The sequence below is a fragment of the Tamandua tetradactyla genome, chromosome 5 (assembly GCF_023851605.1).
Source record: "Tamandua tetradactyla isolate mTamTet1 chromosome 5, mTamTet1.pri, whole genome shotgun sequence".
In the NCBI taxonomy this organism is placed as follows: domain Eukaryota; kingdom Metazoa; phylum Chordata; class Mammalia; order Pilosa; family Myrmecophagidae; genus Tamandua; species Tamandua tetradactyla.
In genome coordinates, this window is record NC_135331.1 from 7,800,599 (window position 1) to 7,826,538 (window position 25,940).

The following is a 25,940-nucleotide window of genomic DNA, read 5'->3' on the forward strand; positions in this document are numbered from 1 at the left end:
CAGAGAAGCCTTCCATGACCCTCCTGCCTAGTGTCTCACTCCTTTCCAGTCACTCTGTATCCCGCCTCCCTGTTCTGCAGTCTTCCTAGAACAGACTGCCATCTAAAATGACCTGGTTCTCACAAGTGGGCAAGCTCCATGAGGAAGAGAATTTTCTGCCTTATTCACCAATGGGTCCCGAACATCTGGAAGAGTGCTGGACATACCACACACCATAGGTGCACAATAAATGATTATGGAATTAAACTGAATTCTTAGCTTAAAAGCATTTGAGAAGACATTAAAACACACACACACACACACACACACACAATTGCACTCTGGAAGGTCTAGAGTTTATCTTCCAGGAGTTTCTTTACATCAAAAAATTATGAGGTAGTTTTTTTTTCCTATAGGTGATTTCATGAATGCAACTCTTGTGCAAAATAGCATGAAAAAACTAGGGTCCTTGTGAAGAATACAATGAAACAATTGTGTGAAATACTTAGCACAGTGTCTGGTATGTTGGGAGCCCTCAGTGGATACTGGCTAGTAATATTAACTTGTATTGAGCCTGTGGTCAATTAAGTTACATCCTTTCCACATATACTGCTATGAGTTCATGTCTTCCATTTCCACTTTTTAATTTTTTAAAATGTTTCTGATTTTTTAAGATGTCTCTATTACAATTCTTGGTATGTTCTGCTAAAAATATTTTGTCATTAATTGGACTACTCTTCCCAGCTTTCTATCAGTTTTGAATGTGATTGGTATACCTTTTGAGGCCTTGTAAAAATCATTAATAAAAATGTTAACCAGAATAGAACAAGGGTAGAGTCCTGAGGCATCCTACGAGACATTTCTGCAGGTTGGTGTCAGTGGTGTTATAAAATCAGCCCCCCTTGTTTCATCACTCTAATGCTCATGGAAACATTTAATTGTGTTATCACTGAACACACATTTCTCCATCTTTTTATGAGAAACAACTTGGAAATCTTTGTCAACACCTTACTAAAATTCAGATATATCTATAGCTACAGAATTCCTTTATTCTGTTAACCCTGTAATCCTATCAAAAAGTAAAAGGCATTTGTTGGGTGGGACTTGTTCTAAGTTAACCTGTATTGGCTTCCAGAGATCACTCTTTTATTTTCTCAGCTCAATAACTGAGATTGAATGGTTGTTAAGAACTGTATCAGTTAGCTCAGGCTAATCTATGCTGCAACAGCCCCCAGATCTCAGTGGCTGGCAATAGCAAAGATTTATTGCTTCCGTTACATGTCCATTACAGGTCAGCTGAGGTTCTTATCCACATCAGACTTAACCAGGGACCCAGGCTGAAGGAGCAGCCCCCTCTCAGGGATATACCAGCCTTGTGGCACAGAGAAAAGAAAAATGGAGGCTTTTGTGATGCCTCTTATAGCTTCTGCCAAAAAAATATTCTTTTGCTCACACTCCACTGATCCAAAGAAGTCACGTGGCCAAGACTACCATCCAGACGCAGGTGACCCAGAGGGAGAGACTATTTTAAATAAGCACAGCTACCACCATATCAAGGTGGACTCCACCTTGCAGCTCCTCAGAAAATTGGAATGCTCTCCCAATTCCACTCTTATCTATAGTTGCTGGAATTATCAAAATAATAACAGTTCATTCCTCTTATATATCAGAATTCCAAGCACCCTAAAGCATAACTTGGATATCTAAGGAAGACCTGACCTGCTAGATAGGTACACATGGGGTTGGGGGTGCAATCACAGCAGATGAATGACATTCCATTTCTCTGCCCAGTTTCTGGACCAGAGACCCCAGACTCACCCACACCTCTCTCCCTCAACTGAGCACCAGATCCAATAGCTTCTCTCTGAAATATCACTGAGGGCTATTCTCTCGCGTCCACCTCTACTGGTAACGCTGTAATTTAAGCTCAGATGACCTCTTCCTTGGACTCATAAAATCACTTCTTAACTGGACTCCTCATCTACCCTTCCTGCTCCCCTCCAATCCATACTCCAACAGCAGGATGAAAGAGCTTTTGAAATTCAAGGATGACCATGTTCATCTCTCTTTTTTTTCATTGCCACAAACAAAAGACTGAAGTATACAATTCAGTGGCATTTAGTACCTTCAAAGTATTGTGCAGCTACCACCTCTCTCAAGTTCCAAAACATTTTTATCACCCCAAAAGGAAACCCCATCCCCACTAAGCAGTCACTCCCCATTCCTCTGCCCCAACCCCCACCCCTATCCCCAGGCCACCACTAATATGCTTTCTATTCCGTGGATTTGCCTATTCTGGACATCTCATATAAGTGAAATTGTACAACAGGTGGCCCTTTTTGTCTGGTTTCTTTCAATTAGCATAATCTTTTCAAGGTTCATTCATTTTGTAGCCCATGTCAGAACTTCATTCTTGTTTTAGCTGAATAATATTCCATTGTATGGACAGACCACAATTTATGGAACAATTCATTGATCACTGGACATCTGGTGTGTTTCCACCTTCTGGCTGTTGTGACCAATGCTACTATGAACACGGCCCTCTCTCATTTTTTTTGGTAAACCCACTGACATATCCCTATCTACAGACTAAAATTTAAAACCCTTAGAGGACAGTGTAATGTACTGGTAAAGGCCAGGACTTTCCTGCCAGCCACTCTTGGATAAGAAGCCAGGACCCATCGCTGTGCATGTGGCTTCTGGCTAGTACCTCTATGTCTCTGAGCCTTAGTTTCCTAAGTCCCTACTCATAGGTTGCCAAGATGATTAAATGAAATAACGCATGGAAAACTCTTAGCACTGGGCCTGACACAGAATAAGTGCTCAGTAAACGGCTGCAAACACAAAATTCACAGTTCTACTATTACATTCTAGCCCTCCTCATCCTGCTCCTCTAACATTTTTCTGCTGCTGCCCTGAGCCCTGAACAGTCCAGCCCTTTTACCTCTTGGGGCTTCATTACAGGATCCTGTGCTTGAAACTCTGTTCTCCCCAGGGAGATATGGGGGCCCACAGGTTAAAAGAAAGCAGCTCTAGGCATCACATGGAGTCTGGATTTGAATCTTGATTCTGCTGCTAACTAGCTGAAGCTTCCCGGGCAAGTGACTTAATCTCTCTGGTCCCACGCTCACCCGTCTGTAAAGCAGAGCTGATAATAAGCATCTGTTCTACCTCTGAGGGCTGTGGTTAAATACCCCAGACGAAGCACTTGGGGCATCATAAGTGTTTGATGACTTCTACCTACTCAACACCATCTGCCCTATGATTTATTTTACTTTTTGACATATTGTCTGGTAGCTGCTCTCTTCCTCCAGTGGGCCAGCTCCAGGAGGGCCCCGCTGTAGCCCCTGCCGCTAGCACAGGGCCTGCCTCAAGGGATCTCTGCGGCGGAATTAGGCTGTAAACCCCATTTTAAATGTCCCCTCCTTCAGTGAGTCCCATCCCGCTGCGAACTCCCAACGCAGTTGCACCTTACCTCTTCGAAAGTGTTTCGTCGTGCTTTCCGAGGTGTTGGTCACGCCTGCCAGCTCGTCCCCTCTTCTGGCGCCGCGGGCCTGACGCCGGGAGGTGCGGGCCGGATGACCACCTTCAGGGTGCCTGAGGTTAGCGGGCCCCGCAGGTGACGGCGGCTAAGGACCGGGTCAGCGCGCCACCAACCCGAAAGCTGTGCGGGCCTGTCGGGCGTTCCCCAGGCCACGGCTCGGCCCCGACACGCGGCCACCACAGGGTCTCTCCCAGGTGGCAGGCCGCATGAAAGGAACCGCGTCAGCCTTTAGCTTTTGCCTTGTCTCCGGCTTCCAGTCCTGCCATTTTCTAGTTTGAGTCAACAATATGCTTTGGGATAAATCTGCCTTCTTGACCCGGCCAGTATCTACTCCCCTTTTACTGGTAACAAAATCCTGAGGTTTCCTTGGGAAGACATCCCTCCTGTTACACAGGGTCTCCATGAGTTCCCACTTTCCTTAGCCAAGGGGAGAGACCATGTGACCTAAACAAGCCAATCAGCCCCTCTATCTGGGATGGCATGTGACTTGGCCTGACCAATCAGCTCATTCCCAGCCTTTGCGACCATGTGGCTTGACCCAGCCAATCAGAGCCTCCAGCCAGACACCGGCTGTAACGTGGCCTGCCAATCAGACTCTCTCGGGACTCTAGGAGGCCATGTGACCTGACCTGGCCAATCAGACCCTCTGCTGAGGAAAATTTGCTTATTGAGCAGAATTGGCAAAGATTGAGGTCAGTTGGAGCAGATTCAACTCCTTCAGCCCTAGGTCCTTGGATCTCTGCAGTGGTTATGCTGGATGGCTTCCCTTTCCCTTCCAACTCCAATGTCTACTTTTCTCCACCTTGCTCTGAGCCCTGCATGTTGCCTTGTCAGAGTTATGCCAATGGGCTCCTTTGTTTTGCCATCGGGAAGAATTAGCAGGAGGTCCGAAGGTGGGAGCAGAGAGGGGCTGCAGAGTTTATTTTGCCTCCATCCTGGGCTGCATCTTGGCTGAGTTCTGTGTCTGAAGCCCCCGGCTCCTATTGGTTGCACCTCGCCCAGAGCTACTCTCCCTGGGCCCCTCCTGGTGGTTGGCCCACGGTCTCTGCTCATCCCTTTGAGGTTCCCTTAGCTCCGCTGTTGAGGGTTGAATAGGCCCCTTCCAAATTCATTCCCACCCAGAACCCCAACATGTGACCTTATTTGGAAATAGGGACTTTCCAGATGAAATTCGCTAAGATGAGGTCCTCTTGGACTAGGGTGGGTCCTAAATCCAGGGACCTGTGTCCTTCCGAGAAGAGGAGATAACACAGAGATAGACAGGGTAGGAGGCCATGTGAAGACGGAGACAGAGATCCGAGGGATGTGTCTAATAAACCAAGAAGCACTGAGGATAGTCTGGAGCCCCAGGAAACTGGGCAGAGACAAGGAACGATTCTTGCCTAGAGCCTTGGAAGGAGTGGCCCTGCTGACACCTTGATTCAGACTTCTGGCCTCCAGAATTGTGATAGGAAAAATTTCTGTTGTGTGAAGCCACCTAGTTTGACGGTTTGTGGTACTTTGCTATGGCAGCCCTGGGAAGTGAATACACCTGCCTATACCTTTGTAAACAATCCCTTCAAGTAACCTGCCTTAGTTTCCCCAAGGGCTCATTCCTGCTGGGATCCTGACTAGAGAATGTGAGTCTTTTCCAAGGCCCCTCCATCTCAGATCTGAGAACCACTCCATATCCTTCCTATGAAGTCCTTTATTTCATTTTGGATTTTTAGGGGTTCGTTTATTTTTTTTGCTAACATAAGCCAAAGTTCACTTTTTTTTTTTTATTACTGAACCAATTTATTTATGCAAAAGCATAAAAACAAGGAAAACTCAGGTTTTCGCCCAATAAAATTAAGTCCAACTATTCAGAGAGGATGACTTCTTCACCTTAAAGGTGCTAGTGAATGTGGCACAGCATCAACATGTGTGCCATCATGTATGATTCCTTACAGACCCAGCTTGGTTCTTCTCCAATGTCTCCTCTTGGAGTTGTACCTGATTTTATTGCCAGTTTTCATTCGAATCCATTGAGGAATTGGACGATTCTGTTTTTGTTTCTTGGCCAGGAATCGCTTGATTCTAAAAGTCTTATGAGAAGACATGTCGAAGGTAACAATCAAGCCCGCACACAACGATAGCGGACGAGGAGAAAGAGAGGGCCAAAGTTCACTTTTGTTGCTTGCCACTTGTATCAGTCAGGGTTCTCCAGAGAAACAGAACCAGCAGGAGAAAGCGACAGAAATTCTTCCTTCTGACTGCTGAAATCATCAGGTCTCCCTTTAAGGCCTTCAACTGATTGGATGAGACTTCTCTCATTGCTGAAGGCAATCTTCTCTGCTGATTGTAGATGAAATCAGCCATAGATGCAATCAACTGACTAATGATTTAAATCCACCAGATATTCTCACAGTAACAATCAGGACAGTGCCTCCTTAACCAAACAACTGCACACTATAACCAAGCTGAGATGACACACGAACTTTGTCATACCACCCAAGAACCCAGCTGACACTCACGTGTTCTCCCTGCTGTGGTGAGACCCACCCCAAGGCAGATACTTTCCAGCTCTGTGATAATTGGCATCCTTATGAGAAGGGGAGAGGAGACACAGACAGACACCGGGGGTGAAGGCCACGTGAAGATGGCGACAGAGATTGGGGTGATGTAGCTGCAAGCCAAGGAAACCTCCAGAAGCTGGAAGAAGCCAGATGTTGGAGACTTCAGAGGGAACATGGCCCTCCTCCCACCTTCATTTTGGACTTCTGGCTTCTGGAACTAGGGGACAATAAATTGCTGTTGTTTTCAACCACCAAGTTTGTGGTAATTTGTTACAGCAGCCACAGGAAAGTAATATACCAGGCTTTCTCCCAGGGATCCCTAATCTACCCCACCTTTACACAACACACACTCAGGGTTATGTTCCCTTTCAGCTTCAGAACGCAACCCAAACCACATCCACAGAGAAAGATTCTTCCAGACGATAACCACGATGAACCAAATGAAGCAGAACCCATTCCCCCAGGGAAGGGTAGACTCTGCTCTGGCTCTCGGTGACACTCTAAGCATACCAGAGGGGTGGGTGTCTAATCTGCAGGGATAGGGAGGTTTCCGGAGGAGGGGTTGGGGGTGGAGGGGAGTCAGGCTGAAGAGGCCTAGATGTGTGACCCTAAATTACGGTATTTTCCCTTTTCGTGGTGAAATGAATGCAGCCTCAGACAGATGCTGCCCCGCAGCTGTTTGTGGTAGGGCCTGCGGCAGGCCGGTGACTTTGAAACAGGGGATTGGAATGGAGTCTGACAAAGGAGCCACTGTGTTCGAGGGAACCCAGCATCAGCACAGCGAAGCCTGAGCAGCGGGAGTTTGCACAGCTGTGGCTAGAGGCAAACATGTACTTTTAGCTGACCTGGACCTGTGGCTTTGAGCAGTAAACCTGACACTTTCCAGATGTACAGCACCCTCCCATTGGCACAGTCCACAAACATTTTGTCGTCCCCCACCCCCACTCCAGCACACACACGCACGCTCTCAGCCGCTCATAGCACAGGCCTGTAAAGGCTGCATTGTGCAGAGACCCCGGGGGCTCCCCCTATGAACCCCACACCCAGACCTCAAGGTGTGTTCCCCAGGCGGAGCTGTAGATTTATGAGATGGATTTCAAACCAGCTCAGGTTCAAAGTCGGCTCCCAGGCAGCTGCCAGCTCCAGACCCCTATCACACTTAGTGCCTGGCTCCAGGTCAGGGCCTGGGTAGGTAGGTGGGTGGGTGGGTCAGGGGTATGGTGACCATGCCTTCCAGAAGGTTCTTTTTAGTCCAAGCTCTTGGTGCACCCCAAGATTCCCAGCACCAGCCAGGGCCAGGCTCAGGAGGAGCTCGGGGATGTAGGAGCCTCTCTCAGTGTCCATCAGGGCCACTCCCAGGGCTTCACAAACCGTGGGGGTTCAGGGCCACGGCCCTGCCTGCTGTGTCCTGCACTTCTGCCAGCTCATTTGCTCTGAAAACCTCTCTGCTCAATAGTCCTATCTTTGGGGGCAGGGTGAGAGGGAACAGACGTGCTGGGGACCCATGCCCAGACACCCAGTGATATTCTCCTCCTCCCCGCGCAAAGGCTGGGATGGGGTGGGGAGGGCAGGCCCAGCCCTGACCCTGCAGTGGGGTTTTCCTCTCTGAATCTAAACAGCCAGGAGGGGCCGGGCTGGGGACCCCCCCAAGTCCAAGTCCAAGATGGGTGTGGTGTCTCTGCTGGCCTTCGAGAAGCCATCTGCCTTACCCTGCTGGCCCGCTGGCCACTGTAGGAGGTGAAATGAGGTGACTGTGGGAAAGCCCTCTGCTGAGTCCAAAACACTGACTCACGAGGCGCTGTCCTGGCACAAAGCTGAGGATACTGGGGACGCTGGCCTGCTCCAGGGGTGTAAACAGCAGCCCAAGGCCCGGTGGAGTGGCACTTCCGCCCTTTCACATCCTCCAAAGCACCAGTTGAGCCCGTACATGTGCTCTCCCACAGGCACTGGGCATAAGACAAATAATTTATTTTTATTTTACCTCGAGACGTGGTGTCTTAGTTTTCTAGGCTGCTGTAACCAAGAATCACCAAGTGGGTGACTTCAAATAACAGAAATGTATTCTCTCACAGCCCTGGAGGCTAGAAGTCCAAACCAAGGTGCCAGCAGGGCCACGGTCCCTCTGGGACTCATAGGGGAGACCTTTCCTTGCCTCTTCCAGCAGCTGGCGGCTGCCAGCCATCCTCGCCCTGCCTTGGTTTGCAGATGCAGCACTTCAACCTCTGCCTTTCTCTTCTCATGTTCTTTGTCCGTGTGTCTGTCTGTCTCTGTGTCCACATTTCCCCACCTTAGAACTAATCCAGTTTGGCCCAATCTTTACTGCTCACATCGTCAAAGACCCTACTTCCAAATAAGATTACATTCATGGAACTTCAACCTGCTTTTTTGGAAGGACACGATTCAACTCGTAAAAGGTGGCATAGGCAGGGTACTTTGGCTCATCTTAGTTTTTACTGGGGTATAATTTTCACACAGTAAAGTGTACACATCTTAAATGTCCAGCTCGATGAGTTTTCAGAAATGCACCTACCAGGTGGTAACGGGCCCCTCACCCCAGAGGGCTCCCTCATGCCTCTGCCCCTGAGTAGCCACTACACAGGCTTTTGCCTAAAGATGAATTAAGACATTCATCTTTTTTGCCTAAAGATGAAGATGTAGAATATCTTGGTGAAATACAAATGGTATCAAATCATACATGCTCTTTTGTGTCTGGCTTCTTTTGCACATCAGAATATTCCTGAGATTGCTTCGTGTTGCTGGATGTGTTAGTAATTTGCTCTTTGTCGTTGCTGCATAATATTCTTTTGTAGGGTTGTACCGTAATTTATTTATCCATTCTTTTGCTGATGGATGTTTGGGTTATTTTCAGGTTTTAGTTATTGGAAATAAACCTGCAGTGAACATTCCTACATATGTCTAAGAGACTGTTTCTAATCTCAGTACTTTGCAGTATCTATCATTTATGTATCATCTACCTACATATCCATCTTGATCTATCATTCTATTCCTTTATAACCCAAAGTCACTTATAAATAAGCAACAGAACTCTTTGGCCTGCCTTTTCTTCCTTACCCTCACCACAAAATGCTTTGAGGCTCACCCTGAGTGAGGTCCTGTGCTAAACACATCACCTTTATCTCCAAACCCTCAGTGTTGGCACATGAGGTAGGGATTTCTGTTCTAGAGATGAAAGAGGCTCAGAGAGGTTAATTAACAGTCCCAAGATCCCACAGCTCAGCAGTGGAGTTGAGATTTGAACCCACATGTCACATGGTAGAGCTCAGGCTCTTAACCATGGCATCAGGAGGGGGAACAAGATGGCTGGACTGCTGGCAATATCTCCCCTCTGCTACCACTTTACAGTTACAAAACATTTTCAAACCCATTGTGTCAGTTTCCTATTGTTGCTGCAACAAATTACCATGATTTCAGTGGCTTAAAAAAGCCTACAAATTTGTTATCTTATATATTAGTTTGCTAATGCTGCCGGAAATGGAACAGCTTTTAAAAGGGGAATTTGATAAGTTACAAGTTTACAGCTCAAGTGCTGAGAAAATGTCCAAACTAAGCCACCAACAAGAGGGTACCTTCACTCAAGAAAGACTAATGCCGTGCGAAACACTTCTGTTAGCTGGGAAGGCACATAGCTGGCATCTGCTTGTCTTTGTTCCTGGTTCCAGTGCTTTTAGCCTCTGTTTCTTGGTTCCTCACTTGGCATCTGTGGGCCTTCACTTAGCTCCTCCGGGACACAACTCTGGGTTCTGGCTTGTTTAGCATCTCATGGGAAGGCACATGCTGACGTCTGCTGGTCTCCAAGCATCTCCGAACATCCATGTCCGTCAGCTCTGAAGCAACTGTTCTCCAAGTGTTTCTGTTGGCTCTAATTCTCTCCGAAATGTCTCCTCTTTTAAAGGACTCCAGTAAAATAATCAAGACACACCTGGAAATGGGTGGAGTCACATATTTATCTAATCAAAAGGTTATGCCCACAATTCGGCAAATCACATCTCTACAGAGATAATCTAATAAAAAGTTTCTGCCCTACAATAGTGAATCAGGATTAAAAGAAATGGCTGCCCCCATAAGATTGGATCAGGATTAAGATGTGGCTTTTCTGGAGTATATAATAGCTTCAAACTGGCACATCTTACAATTCGTGAGGTCAAAAGACTGACAGGTTTCCGGGGGCTAAGACCAAGGAGTCAGCAGGGCTGGGTTCCTTCTGGAGACTCTGGGGGAGAGCCTGTTTGCTTCCCTTTTCCAGCTCCTGGAAGAAGCGTCCTTTCCTTGGCTCTGGCCCTTCCTCCACCTTCAAAGCCAGCAGCATCAGGCTGAGTCTTTCTTAGTTTGCATCTCTCAGGCTCTCTCTTCTTGGTCACATCTTCCAACTCCTGACTTTCCTGCCTCCCTCTTCTATTTTTAAGGAGACTTTGATTACATTGGGCCCCACGTGGATAATCCAGGTGCTTCCGATTTTAAGGTCAGCTGAGTAGCAGCCTTATGCCTCTTTGCCATGTAATGGAACATAGTCGCGGGTTCCAAGGACTAATGTATGGACATTGTGCAGAGGACATGATTCTGTCTACCGCATCCATTATTTAGAGACATTTGGGTAGAAACAAGCTCAGAGAGGTTAAGTGGAAGGCAGCACAACTTGTAAATGTCCGGGCCAGGGTCTGAAATCATGTCCTCTGGATCCAGGCTTCATGCTTTCCTGCCATTTAGGATACCTTGCTGGGTGATGAATAAAACCCAGCCTAGTGCTATCATTCATAGACGTGTGATGCAATAGAATTTGAAATGTGAGCTTCTTTACCTGGTTTTCTGCTAGTACAGATTCAGGAAAGGGTTGCTCCAGCAGAAATGCAGCAAGGAACAAAAGAAGTCATTTTTTTTACTTTTGAGCCTCAGAAACTGGACTTTAGGCTTAAACAGGGGATTCGATGATTTCGTCCAATCCCTTCCCCACACTTGCCCAGGAGGGGATAAAAATTTCCCAGGTGGGAGAGGAAGACAGAGAAGAAGGTAATAGAAAGAAGCTAGTGAGGGTGTCGGAGAAAGGTCTGCTGCTGATGTCTTCCACCTCATGCCAAAGTCAAAATGCTGGGAGACCCAAGGCTTGCTTTCCATAAGTCTCCAATGCCAGCCTGTGTAATGTCAGAAAAGCAACACTGTGAAGGAGGAGGGGGTACAGATCCAGGTTCTTTCCTGCTGGGTTTCTTGTGGCCCCAGAATTTGATGAGAGAGCATCTGAGAGTCCCAGTGCTTTCCTTCACCCCACCCCGCCCTCCCTCAGGGCCTGGAAGTGCTGAGTTAGTGCCCGCAGAGCAGGAGGCCTCGAAGGTAAGATGGGAAAACAACAGGGGCTCCTGTGGGACAGGCAGCCAGAGTCCACATGGGAAATTCAGACATCTCAGCAAATGTCAGGGGCTCCTACCCAAAACATGGGGGCACTATAAGTCTCCTAGTTTCAGACACAACCCCATTAAGAAATAGCAAGGGGAAATCTTGAATTGCCCAAGAACACTCTGGTTTTATCAAATTTATACCAATTCAACCAAGATTGTATTTTGTCTCTGGCCACATTAGGAGGTTAGTATAGAAATTGGGCTATTGAGAAATAAAGCTTTTAGGGAGATGGGCAAGGGGGGATGGAATGCATGAATTTGTACACTGGAAGTTCTTACCTAATTCAGGTATTATTGAATTATTGGTATATTTAAGTTCTGAGCAGATTCGGAGTTCAGGGTAACAGAGAGAAGGTTGTGTTAGATGGTGTAAATGGGTCTAATTCTTCATCCTGGCCCCAGAGCCACACCCTTTGCTTTATAACTTTGTAGCCTTTCCCACTCTGGCCCTGGATTCTCCTCCATACCTTGCTTTGACCAATTGAAATGAGGCAGATGTAGTGGTATGGCAGTTCTGAGTCTAGATTTCAAGGAGACTTTCAGACTTCTACTTGATCATTTGTGTCTCTGCCATTGCCACGAGGACATGTTCAGGGTAGCCACTGGCAACCCAGCTGAGGTCAGTATGGATCAGCCAAGAGCCAGGCAACCTCCAGGCCTATGAGCAAGTCCAGCCAAAATCCAACCAGCCAAGATCAGCAGATCCAAAATCCTCCCAGCCAGTATCAGCCCTGCCAAGATCAGCCCTGCCCAGATCAGCCCAGTCCAGCCCAGCCCAGATCAGCCCAGCCACTCAATCAGTGACTCCTTGCTTCATATAAGTAGCAAGCTGTGGTTATTTGTGGCTGTTTGTGACACGGCATAATTGTGGCAACCAATAACTGATACGGTGGTGTCAGAGAAAGCTTCTTGTGGACAGACAGGACTTCCCTGAATTAAGTTTGGGGCAAGACTTTGCCCAAGAAATTATTAATCAAAACTTTTGAACGTTAAACTGATTTGCCCCAGTATAGTTCTTTGTCTTCGCCTTATTCAAAACTGCCCATTTTGATTCAAATATTAGTAAATTATGCATCCTGACTGCAAAATGAAACAGAGGACTGCTATTTTATCCTAGAAGGGAGGAGCTTAATGGAGGATCCTGTCTGCTGGTCTTGCTATAATTTCAGAGCCAAACTTCTTGCTGACATGACACCACCAGTGGAGCCAGCATCTTTATGACATAGGGTGAGGCTGCAAGTGCCAGGAATTCACCAAACTCAATAGTCTGTCAGTAGATGACCTCCTCAAGATAGCAAGGCCCAAACAGTCCACCCCTTCCTACTCACCCCTCCCCCACTGTATTAGAGACGGAAGAAGACAGGCAAAAGAAAGGAAGAAAAATAAATAAAGCAAATTAAGGGCTACCCAAGGTGGCATTCCATTTCTCCATTTGCCTGAACTCAGATCAGTGAATACAGTAATAACAGCTAGCATTATTGCTTCCTTAACAATGTGCCAGGGGCCATTTGCAACACTTCAGCATCTGTGATGGTTATTTTTACCTGTGAACTTGGCTAAACTCTAGCACCCACCTATTCATCAACTACTAACATGCTGTGAAGGTGCTCGGGAGATAAAGTTAACATCAACTGACCCTAAGAGGAGATGATATGGGCGGGTCTCATCCAATTGCTTGCAAGTTCTCTAAAGCCAAACTGAGCTTTCCAGACAAGAAATTCTGCTTCCAGCCTCAATTCCTGCCTGGATTTCCAGCTTCTGGCTTACCCTACCGATTTCCGACATGCCAGCCTGCTCAATTCCATAGCCAGCTCCTTGAATTCTCTCTCTGTGTATATTGCTTCTGCTTCTCTAGAGACCCTGACCCACAGCATAGGTTCCTCCATTTAACTCTTACAGAAATGCTGTCAGATCGGTGCTATTGTTTCCCCATTTTGCAGGGAAAATCAGTGAATGACCAGCAGATGAATGGCTGAGCCCAGATTTGCACCATGTTTCCCAAGGTGCACGCTTACACGCGTCTGCCTCCCGGACACTACCCCCCGTGCACCCGACACGACACTTGCCCTTGGCACTCCTCCCAAGTTCCCCCTGCATGCTCAGTGGCCGCCCAGGCCTCTCGTTCTTTCTGCCGTCTAACCTAGACCCTGGCAGGCAGCCCTTGCATTCCGGACACACCTACAGAACAGGCCCATGCATTTTTACCTAGTTGCGATGAAGGGGGGAGGGTATCTGGATTCCTCAAACTAATCCTCAAAAAGATTCTTTGTGCAATTGAGGGGGTGAACCCTTTCATCGCCACTAACCGCTAGTGAAGAGAGGGGCGAGTGACCTCAGCACTCACCTCGGGGTTCCAGAGACTCCCCCATCAGCTGAGGGCCATGGCCAGGGATGCCGGCTGCAGAGTCGCGAGCCCCAGAGCTCTGTTCATTCTAGTCCAGAGCAGCGGCCCAGTGAGACTTGGTCCAGCTGGGTCCAGCTCCTGTCACAGGAGATGGCGTCCTGGAGGCCTTGGGGTGCCCCGTTCGCCCAGCTGGGCTGGTCTGGGCTTTACCCTCCAGCCCTGGCCACGTTTCCAGCTGCCTCGCTGGCGTATGGAGAAAGTGAAGGCTCCGCGGCAACAGCTTTCCTCATCTGTAAGACAGGAATGGTAACTAAAGTATCTAGTAAAGGCATAAGGATTAAACAAGAGAGTGTGTCTAAAGCTTTACTCCCCTCCGGGGTGCGTGGGGAGCAGAGTGGGGCTAGAAGCCATGTGAGTGAGGTCCAGAGCAGCAATCTGATTGGGGAAAAGGGACCGAGGGAATTGTCAGAAAGTCACGTCAAATTCCCAGAAATTGAATGGCTTGAGGCAGCAGGAATTTATTCTCTTGAGGTCCTGGGAGAAGTCTGAAATGGGCCTGATGGGGACAGAGTGAGGGTGGCAGCAGAGCTGCGGCCTATGTGGAGGCCCCAAGGGGACCCTGTGTCCCTCCCTTGCCAGTGTGTAGACTCTTCCAGCCTCTCTCTGACAGGCCCTTCTACCTCCCTTTTTCACTTGAAAGGACCCCTGTGATTGCTTCAGACACCCTCCCAGCTAATCCACGGCCATCTCCCCATCTTCCTGTGCCCGTCACCTCTCCCGAGGCCCCTTGCCATGGGAGCTCACATACCCACAGTCCCAGGAATTAGGATGTGTCCATCTTTTGGGAGTGAGAGGTGGGGAAGGTGGGTTATTTACCTAGCAAGCCCTGTGTGGACACTTAGGTTTATATGAGGAGTCTCTCCTTGCAGCCACCACCAAGTAAGCTCTCAGTAAACATTCACCGTTGTCATCGTTGATGTTATTTTTGGACGACACAGGGAGAGCTGAGCTAGCCCTCTGCTGTGGGACAGACTTACAGATGGAGACCGAGAAAGATATACCTATTCTACAAACAGGAAGACTCCCTGAAAGTGCTTTATAAGGGTTGGCCCATGAGCAATCTTTTGATAGGGAAAATGTCAGGCAAAGGAGGTGGAAATATGGAAATACAGATGCTGAGCTGAGCTACGGGCTTAGAGGATCTTAAGGACATTTTCATCAGGGTTTTGCTGAAATACGTCAAGCGAAGGCTGGCCCTGCCCAATGGATCAGAAATATGCCCAGGCCCAGCCACCCCCCAGCCCAGAGGCTCACAGGAGACCCCTGCCCTGCCCCTGGCAGGCCCCGAAAGCACCATCCCATGCCTCAGTGACAAATATCCCAGTTAGTGATTTAAAGAAAGCTGACCTCCTGTTGACAAAGAACAAATTACTTCTATATCCCTGGGGTGCATTGTATAAGCTGTGCTTAACCTGTTCCATTAGTGGGACCTGGAGTTCCCACAGCCTGGGTCCCCTGGAGACCGTGAAGGGGGTGGCAACAGTAATCACTTTGTCTTTTTGCTCCTCTGCTCAGCACCCTACCCCCTGACACCCCATTCCCTATACTGTCTCCTCTTCAAACAAGAACAAGGCAGCCTGTTCTTTCAAACCCACCTGAATTGGATGGAGCTGTTGGCCCAGGGGTGGCCCATGCCGTGGCGGTGAGCTGCAGGTTGTGGTGTGTTCATCAGGATTCTGCTGAACAGAGGGGCTGGAAGTTTGCAGAGCCTGCACCACCCAGAGGGGCTCCTGCTGACCAAGCTGCTGAGCCTGCTCTCGCCTTGGAAAAGGAAATGGGTGTTTGTGATTTGGTTCCCCTCTCTCTTAGCCCCCCTGATTTAAAATTAATTATTGCCCAAAGTTTCACAGAAATAGGTGCATGTGGGAAGCCCAGGTTGTCTGCAGACTTACGGCAGTAGGGCAGGAGAGGCAGCGTTGCTGAGCATGGAGAAACTTGGGGGTCATGCTGAACCTCTCCTTTGCCTCTTCTTGTGGCCTCTGCAGCCCAGGGGCATCACCCCCTGCCCACTCTCCATCCTAACTGGAACTGAAACCTGCCCCATCCTCTCTATTCCCTGGGCCTCCATTTTTGCTCATACCTCTTACCTGGAGATTGCAGGGGCCCCAGCTGCTCACCCTGCCTCCAGTTCCTCTCTCCTACCAAGTGCCAGACATCTGCCAAACCTAATAGGTATTAGCTTTTAATCCTTCAATCACCCTATGACTAGACAGCAATAATATCCACGTTCTACAGATAAGTAAACCATGGCACAGAGAAGGTAAGGGCTGACCCAAGATCATACCATGAGAAAGGGATAGAGCCAGGATTTGAACCCAAACTCCTTTCAAGACCCAGGTCTTACTCACTACCACCCACTGCTCTGCCATCATGGCTATTTTTTTTTAGAAAACAAATCTGTTCATGTCAGTTTCCTACTTAAATTCTTGCAATTGCCCCCCATGGCTTTCGAGATAGTCTCACCTTCATGGCATAGAAGACGGGGCCATTTGTGATCTGGCCTTTGCCGACCCAGATTTTGTTATTTCCTCTCAAAGTTCCCTGGGCAGGCCTCTGGGCCTTTGCACATGCTGTTCCCTCATCCTGGCAGTCCCTTCCCCCAACACCCACCCAGCTAATTAGCACTGGTCCTTTGAGGTTTGGCCCAGAGACCACCTCTCTTCCTCACTGCCGCCTCTAATGCCCCTCGAATGCCCCCGCCTGCATCCCCCCCACCTCAGGGAGTCCTTCCCCAGCCCAGCCACTAATGTTTGTTATGCTTAGAACGTGGCATTATAAATGGTCTCTGTGGTTCCATTTCACCCATTCAGCCATGGGCCTCTTGGGACTGGACGACAGCCTACTCATCTCTGCATCTCTGGAACCTCCAGGGAACTGCTCAGAAAAGTTTACTGAATGCCCGAAGAAATGTTCTGAAATCCGTCTCCCTCTCCCAAAGACCCTCCATGGACAGGGCTTCCCCGGGCCGAGTGTGAGGTGAGCACGCCATAGAAGTTTGCAGTGCAGCAAGGCAAAGCAGCCAGCCACAAGGACAGGGCCCCAGAGACATTTCCTTGCATTCTCAGGTCTTCTAGAAGGGCAGAAATATGGATTTGTTCACCGCGGGAAGAGTGTATTGTCCTTTGTATGTCTCAGTTTTGTTTTGTTTTTTTCTCAAAGAAGACTGTATTTCTTTTCTGTGGCTGCTGAGACAAATGACCACAAACTGGGTGGTTTAAGAGAGTGGAAATTTATTTTTCACACTTCTAGAGTCAAGAAGTCTCAAATCAACTTTGGGTATTTATGTTGACACCACAGACTCAGAGTTAGAGCTCGGAAGCTATGGAAGTCAGCATTACCCCATACAGGAACTGTTTAAAAAATTGGAAAAGGTATCAGACTTTGACTAGATATGTGAATGGAGCTGATCTGGACAGGACTGGGGTAGGTGAGATATTGTCCATATTTTAAAACTTCAACTTCTGTATGAGACTGGTAGGGAAGTTTATTTGGTGCAAAATTTATATTTTGGATAGTGTATTACCTAATTTAACTGTATGGTCAGTTTAGTTGAATACTATAAGTACATGGAATCTTGAATAGGGTATGAGATTTGTTGGTTTGTCCCAGTTAATGTGATGCTCCAATATATCCCAGTGTAATTTGGGCAGGGAATAAAGAAGTATATGCAAAGTCCCCTTGGGGGAATGGCGAGAAAGAAGGAAATATTCAACTTCCCCATTTGGAGAATTTCTCGTATTCTCAGAAGCAGTGGGGACAAACAAATCAATAGACCAAACCCTCAATCTTGGGGTTTGCCCCTATGAAACTTAATTTCTGCAAAGGACAGGCTTAGCCTACTTAAAATTAGGCCAAGGAGTCACCCCTGGAGAACCGCTTTTGTTGCTCAGATGTGGTCTCTCTAAGCCAACTCAGAGGTGAGTTCATTGCCTGGGTCATGACTCCCAGGAGGTAAATCTCCTTGGCAATGGGGACAGAAGTCCCAGGATGAGCTGGGACCCAGCATCATGGGTTTGAAAAAGCCTTCTTGACCAAAAGGGGGAAGAGAAAAATGAGACAAAATAAAGTTTCAGTGGCTGAGAGATTTCAAACAGAGTTGAGAGGTTATCTTGGAGGCTGTTTTTATGCATTATATAGATGTCCCTTTTTAGTTTATGGTGTATTGGAGTGGCTAGGGAAGTACCTGAAATTGTTGAGCTGTGTTCCCGTAGCCTTGATTCTTGAAGACGATTATATAGAAGTATAGCTTTTACAACATGACTGTGTGATTGTGAAAACCTTGTGTGTAACGCTTCTTTTCTCCAGGGTATGAACAGATGAGTAAAAAATGTGGGTAAAAAAATAAACAATAGGGGGATAAGGGGTAAAATAAATTGGGTAGATGGAAATACTAGTCATCAATGAGAGGGAGGGTCAAAGGGTATGGGATGTATGTTTTCTTTTTATTTATTTCATTTTCTGGAATGATGCAAATGTTCTGAAAATGATCATGGTGATGAATACACAACCATGTGATGATATTATGAACCACTGATTGTACACCATGTATGTGTGATATTTACCAGTAAAAACATTAAAAAAGATAAAGAAGTCTGGAATCAGGGTGCTGGCAGGACTGCATTCCCACCAAGGCCTTGAGGGGAGAACCTCCCGGCCTCTTCCAGCACTGGTGGTTCCTGCACATTTTGGCTTTTGTGGCCGCCTCCCTACGGTCCTGCCTCTGTGGTCCCATGGCCGTCCCCTGTGCATCCATGTGTGTGTCCTCCTCTGATAAGGACACCAGCCCTGGCACGTAGGGCCCACCCCAATCCAGCATGACATCATCCTGACTAGTTATTAACTAGACCCTATCTCCATATAGGGTCAGAGTCTGAAGTTCTGGGTAAATATGAATTTTGGGGCTATGCTATTCAACTCACCAAAATGATATACCGGGTACTCTCCAGTTCTCCCATCTTTGGACCAGAAATACAAAAATCTATGTGAAATTACAAATTCCAAGCCAGCTCTTCCCCACCAGAGAGCCATCTCCTGTCATCTCCAACGGGTTGATGGGCCTCAAGGGATCTCAGCTGGTAATAAAAAAAAAAAAAAAAAAAAAATATATATATATATATATATATATATATATATATATATATATATTCTTTTAAGCTAGCTAATTTAAATTATGTATCTCTTTGTTAGCACAGATAGTAGAAGGCTGAAGTCCCTTCCTCACAAAGTTAAACATCCCCCTACACAAGTCCAAGCGACTCCACTCTTGGTGGGTTTGCTCACACAATGAATGAGTGTTCAGAGCAGCTTTATTTGTAATAGTCCAAATCTGGAAACAACCCAAATACCCATCAACAGGTGAACAGATAAACAAACCTTGAATCATCCTACAGCCAAATGCGACTCAGCCATAAAAAATGAATGAGCCACAGACTCACAAAGCAATGCGCGTGATCTCAGGGGCATGAGGCTGAGGGGAAGAAGCCAGATGTAAGAGACACCTACTGTCTGATTCCACTTACATGCCATTCTAGAAGATGTGAGACTAAATGCTGGTGACAGAGGCCCCCTCTGTAAATGATTAAACAGAAGAGGCAAGAGGAAATGCTCTGGGGTGATGGAATGTCCCGAGGCTCGGTTGTTACCCAGGTGTAACCATTTGTCCAAACCCAGGTATAGACATCTGTCTGAACCCAGGTGTAGACATCTGTCTGAACCCAGGTGTAGACATCTGTCTGAACCCAGGTGTAGACATCTGTCTGAACCCAGGTGTAGACATCTGTCTGAACCCAGGTGTAGACATCTGTCTGAACCCAGGTGTAGACATTAGTCCAAACCCATCCAGCTGAATTCAGAGGATCCGGGCATGTCACTGGATGTAGAATACACCTCGATCTTTTTTCATTTTTAAATTTTTATTGATATAATATTAATTTTATGAAGGATCATTGCTTTAAATCTACCCCTTGGATTTTTTTTCCCTCTGTATTCTGATTTACTGTTCTTTTTTTAAATACAGCTTTATTGAGATGCACTTCACACACCATACAATCCATCTGAAGTACACAATCACTGGCTCACAGTATCATCACACAGTTGTGCACACATCCCCATGATCAATTTTGGAACATTTTCATTACCCTAGAAAGGAAATAAAAATAAAAAATAAAACCCAAATCCTCCCATACCTCTTATCCCTCCCCCCAACCCACCCACTGACCCATAGTATGGGTGTGGTACATTTGTTAACTGTTAATGAAAGATTATTAAAATATTACTGTTAACCATGGTCCATAGTTTGCAATAGGTACATTTCCCGCCACGTATCCATCTATTATTACTTTTTTTAACATTTGTTCCCCCCATTATTTATTTATTTTTAATCCATATGTTTTACTCATCTGTCCATACCATAGATAAAAGGAGCATCAGACACAAGGTCTTCACAATCACACTGTCATATTGTAAACATTCTATCTTCATACAATCATGTTCAAGAAAAAAGGCTACTGGAGAACAGCTCTACAGTTTCAGGTACTTCCCTTTAGCCACTCAAATACATCATAAACTGAAAAGGGATATCTATATAATGCATAAGAATAACCTCCAGGATTACCTCTCGACTCTGTTTGGAATCTCTCAGTCACTGACACTTTATTTTGTCTCATTTCTCTCTTCCCCCTTTTGGTCAAGAGGGTTTTCTAAACCCCTTGATGCTGAGTCCCAGCTCATTCTAGAATTTCTGTCCCATGTTGCCAGAGAGGTTTACACCCCCTGGGAGTCATGTCCCGTGTAGAGAAGGGGAGGGCAGTGAGTTTGCTTGCTGTATTGGCTGAGAGCTAGAGGCCACATCTGAGCAACAATAGAGGTTCTCTTGGGGTGACTCTTAGGCCTCATTTTAAGTAGGCTTAGCCTATTCTTTGTGGGGATAAGTTCCATATGATCAAACCCCAAAATTGAGGGCTCAGCCTATTGACTTGGTTGTCCTTACTACTTGTGAGGATATCAGGAATTCTCCAAATGGGGAAGTTGAATTTTCCCCTTTTCTTGCCATTCCCCCAAGAGGAGTTTGCAAATACTTCTTTATCTACTGTTCAAATCACTCTGGGATTTATTGGGGCATCACACTGGACAAACCTACAAAATCTCATGCCCTATTCGAAGTTCCATGTACTTAACCTGTCCATATAAGTTACATTAGGAAATGCATTAGTCAAAATATAATTTTGTACCAAATAAACATTTTTTGCTTTAATCTCACACAGAAGTTGAAGTTCTAAAATTTGAATGGCCATCTGTTTTGAGCACAGTGTTAATTCATATCACTGAGATCATATAGTCTTTGGCCTTTTGTTTCTGGCTAATCTCACTCAGCATAATGTCCTCAAGGTCCATCTATGTTGTTACATGCTTCATGACTTTATTCTGTCTTACAGCTGCGTAATATCCCATCGTATGTATATACTACAGCTTGTTTAGCCACTTATCTGCTGATGGACATTTGGGCTGTTTCCATCTCTTGGCAATTGTAAATAATGCTGAGAACAAAGCCTGCTGCATCTCTTGCTTTGGAAGTCTTCTAGGCTTTAAGTTATGGGAAGCTTCTTAAAAGTTAAAGATTTGGGAAGTGTAAGGATGTCACATTCACAGCGGATCCCTCACAGCAATGTTAAAATAAATATCCAGTAATTTTACAGATGAATTCACACATATTTGATATACGAGAATCAACTTTCATTGATGATCTGAATTTAGGCCCCCAAAGGGTCAGTATTAAAAAATGTTTACAGGCAATTCCATACATTCTTACACTATATTAAAGTAACAAATTTTCCTTCCAGTAGCAACTATAAAACCTTAGGTTATTATTAACCCCTCTTGCATAGAATGAGGTAAACCTATGTGTATCACCAATGTATTATATCCAAAAGTGGAGCAATACTTTAGAACATAAATCACTGGGTTTTGATGTTTTATGCATTTTAGAATTCAAACAAAAATGTTACCTAAAATGGTCTCTTGGGGCTTTCCATTAATGATTTTTTAAAGCATTCCATAGGCTGAAGGACTATAGAGGTTAATCATTTTTATTAATTTCTAATTAGCATTACCTATTTCCAGAGGAGGTAGTTAATATTACCACTCTGAAGAGGCCAGGCTAAGACCAGAAGCATTTCTAGAACAAATGCAATTAATTCCTGCAAGTTTAGTTCATGAACCTCACTTGGTAAATGCTAGAACTCTCCTATTCAGTCACAACTCAGCAGAAAGTTAGAAAATGCAGAGAGCAAACCTTTCAACAATTTACCCTTGTATTTTTTAAAGTCATCATATGAATTTTAAAATAGGGAATGTTTAAAATGGCCCAAATCAGTTATTATATTAAAATTAATTTTGAATACAATTAAAGACCATTCCTACTATATATATGGACTTTTAAAGGACGTCAAGAAATTTCCTTTCAAGTCCAGGATAGTTAAAACAGAAAGGAATGATTTTGAAATCTAAACTTATTTTGGCTTTAAACATCTTTTGATTTTCCTGATAATACAGAACGTCTGTTTTTGGGTGTGGCTAAACCAAGTATCATCTCACAGACTCAAGGAAATGGTAGAGAACTAATCAGAATCCCTTTTGGAAGGTATTTTTTTAGCGAAGAAACTAAAATGAACGTCGACAAGATTGCATTTTCCCAACTCCTCAACCTGTAGACTGAGACCCTGTCTATTGTTTACCATTCCAGTTTAACACTTTAGTGTTAGGATAATTGTAATCATTTTTTTAATTAAAAGAGAAAATACAAAAGTATCCAGAGTTCTTCCAGTTTCATATAGAACTGCAAATAAATTTTCACAGAATGAAAAACATTTCTGTACAAACATTTAAAATGGGCTGCAATAAAATGCTAACAAGCAGAATTAATTACCCATCCATGATCTATGTGGTGTGGTGACGGGTTCAGCTGCATATTTCTGCAGTAAAGGAAGCTGGAGATATGACTGGCCTAACTTCTAAAATCCCCAAATCTCTCAACAAGTACCAAAAAGATTCATTCGCAATGGCAGTTCATTTGCATTTACTACTATATCCTTCTTAAATTAGTTCCTTTAATCCTGCTCCCTAAACTTTCAATTTTACCAAAAGTTAGGATTTCAGTTCTTGTTAACAACACACATAAATCCAGACTTGGAAAATCTTATAAAATTCTTCCAAAAGCTTCAAATACAACACAAAAAATTGTCCATCTTCATAAATTGAAAAATTTCTACCCCCACCTCTGCCCAGGCTAAAATAGTTTTCCTACCCACCTGAAAAATCTGGAACTGAAATTTTCTGTTTAGCAAAATGTCCCACTAGGATAACCCCACTGTGCGGCTGGATTGATAATAATTCAGTCCCGTGTAAAATTTTCTCCCTCTTGCCCTTGGTTTCTGAGCCACCTCGTGGCTCCTTGATGTAGAAGTTGGCAGAGCCATTGCTTTCCTGATCAGATGCTCCTTGGAGAAAATCATAATCCTCTCCATCTAGCAACACCTCCCTCAGCTGCAGTTGTAGTCATCTTATGTCCTTTGTGTAGGTGGGACTCAGCCTCCTTCTGTCTTGATGAACCTGATGGGCTTTCTCTTGATGACTGTGATTTTGGAGGCTACAGTTGATATCCAGTTAATTGACACCACCCTACAGGTGAGAGGTCAGGGGACTCACAGCCTACTAATTGATCATATTCTTCTTCTATCCATTAAGTGATCCTCAAGAGACAATGGACAGTTCGAGCTCCTGTGGCTACACGTATTAAACATGGCTCCATGAGAGCTACTGCTTCGAATTTCATTCCTACACGAAATCCGTGATTTGGAACATCCTTATTAAATAGTTTTACTAGTACTTATTTCTTATTGATACTATAAAAATACTATAACACTGTATATATATATATATATATTTATTTATAACATTATAAATAAACTATCCTTATTAATGGTTTTACTAATGCTGCAATGGAGCCCGTTTCCCTGGGGTAGTTAAACCTCAGGAAGTTTTGTATAACATCTGGGCGGAGTAAGTTCAATCATGCTAATTTCACAGAAACCCACAGGAAAAATAGAAGGGGAGGGCACATTGCAACAGAACCAGTCAGATGCATCTGCTGCTTCTGAGCCATTGCTCGATTCCCCCATCATCAAGAATCCATCAGCCAGCACCTTTCTAATGGTCACAACGCATATTGTAGAAAGATTTAATGGGTCTATCGCTTCCAATTTCATTCCTTCTTTGAATCATTCCCCACTCTGGCCTAATTCTTTTACCTCAGCAAATAAATGTGGTGGTGTATCAAAATGTCCATCCTGTTTCTTTTGCATCGATGGCCTATACTTTGAGACCAACTGATATGATGAGTTAACGGGCTGTTCATGTGGCACCAGAAATCATCTGTTCCGTCTTCGCTATCTTCGTAAGCTCATCTTAATCTACCTCCTATTACACTTTCCACCACTGTTACTCGTGTTCGACATAAATGTCTCCTGTCAACTATTTCTACTGTCATGCGAGGTTTGAAAGGATATTGCATACTCGTGAAAGCCTTCTGTGAGAAATCAGGCAGAAGGGCTTGGGCTCCAGTAAGTCGTTTCACTAGAAAAGCTTTCCAGTTTGTATGTTTGTGTTGAATAGTTCAAGGAGGGATGAGAGGTTTTCCACTGGCTGCACATCAACCAACTGGATAGATATCAGAACCACACATATTGCACCAGAAGTTCAGACCAGAGTCATTTTCAAATCCTTCGTATCTGAACAGGTCAGCATAATCCGTTAATTTTACAATTTCAGCAACCCAGAAGACTTTGGTAGGTAGACTGCAGTCTGTATTGGTAACTCCTACTCACGTTTTCTGAGATATCCTAGCAGATCCCCACAGGTCATGTTTAAAACAGGTGACCGGAACTGCTATAAAGCTATTGCTGTATTGATGTAGTTACCCTAGCTGAGCTCTTGCATGGAGACTGCTGCTTTAGTCTTGGCTTGATTTTGCAAAGTAGCTTGATACTGAGCACACGCTCTTAGTTTATCAACTAAAGTTTGTTTCTGAAGAACTTTTACTTTCTTTGTTGGAGGCTTACCCTGAAGTCTGGCCAAAATGCTTGCTTTCTTGGAGTTTGACGAATAACTTCCTGAACGTGAGACACCAGATTTTACCATCTGGGTATGTGTAGACTTTTTCATTGTTTTTCACAATTGGGAGATTAGAAGGTAAAGGAGCAACTTCTTTACTCTCCTCAGAGCTGGAGTTGCTACTTGTGTGCTCACTGCCGCTATCGTATCTGTCAAGCATCCGGAATGAGTCTCTTCTTTTTCTTTTGGATCGTGAATAATGTTCAGTCCCACTGGAAGGATGTATGATAAAATAAAATAATGCGCACATGAATGGGTTTTCAGCTCTTCAGAAGAACGCTACGAATCCTTAAGTATGCGCCTGAAAAGCACGTGATGGCTGCTCTGGGTGACCTCTAATGTTTCTTCTGACTCAGATCCTTTGGGCTTCCCATCAGGACCTCATGGGTAGGGCATACCTGTGCTCCTTGAGCCTGCGGTGTGCCCTCCCCAAGCCGGGCGTAGGTGCCCCTACCCGGGACTGCGGAGACTCCAAGGGGCCCCCGGCTGGGCTCAGACAGACACCTCGATTTTTAAAAAGCAGCTTTCCCGACTGAATTCCAAGGAAACCACTGAGACGCAAGGGGCTCTTCCCCTCCACCGTCGCATGTTCAGGTGGTTTTCAAAGGTCCTGTGGGCTGAGGGGCAGCGCTGGCCCCACCCCCTTCTTGTGGGGTCACCCCAGCAAACTCAATATTCACTCCCGACACCCAAGCTCGGCCCTCACCGCCCTGTGGGGGCACCCAACCAGGGCAGAAAAGTGGTCTGCAAGCAGCACGCCCTCACTGGGTCTTACTTATGTCTGAGATGAACGTATGAATGAAGAAATGCGCAGAGGAAAGGGTCAAGAGAAGCATGAGGGCAAGCGGGGGCTCCCTGCTCTCCACCTGCTGTGTGGAAATGACACGTTTCAAAGTCCTGCT

The 25,940-nt window shown here is 45.6% G+C and overlaps 1 protein-coding gene and 1 pseudogene across 1 annotated transcript; both read right to left on the bottom strand.

Annotated features, from left to right (window-relative positions):
• Positions 1–5,262: 5,262 nt before the first annotated feature.
• Positions 5,263–5,660, bottom strand: LOC143683509 (large ribosomal subunit protein eL39). The gene has a single exon (XM_077159573.1). It carries the CDS (start codon positions 5,602–5,604, stop codon positions 5,449–5,451), a length of 156 nt encoding a protein of 51 aa, XP_077015688.1. The 5' UTR covers positions 5,605–5,660; the 3' UTR covers positions 5,263–5,448.
• Positions 5,661–7,110: 1,450 nt separating this feature from the next.
• On the bottom strand, positions 7,111–25,238 carry LOC143682124 (MBT domain-containing protein 1-like; annotated as a pseudogene).
• Between the last annotated feature and the right edge of the window lie 702 nt (positions 25,239–25,940).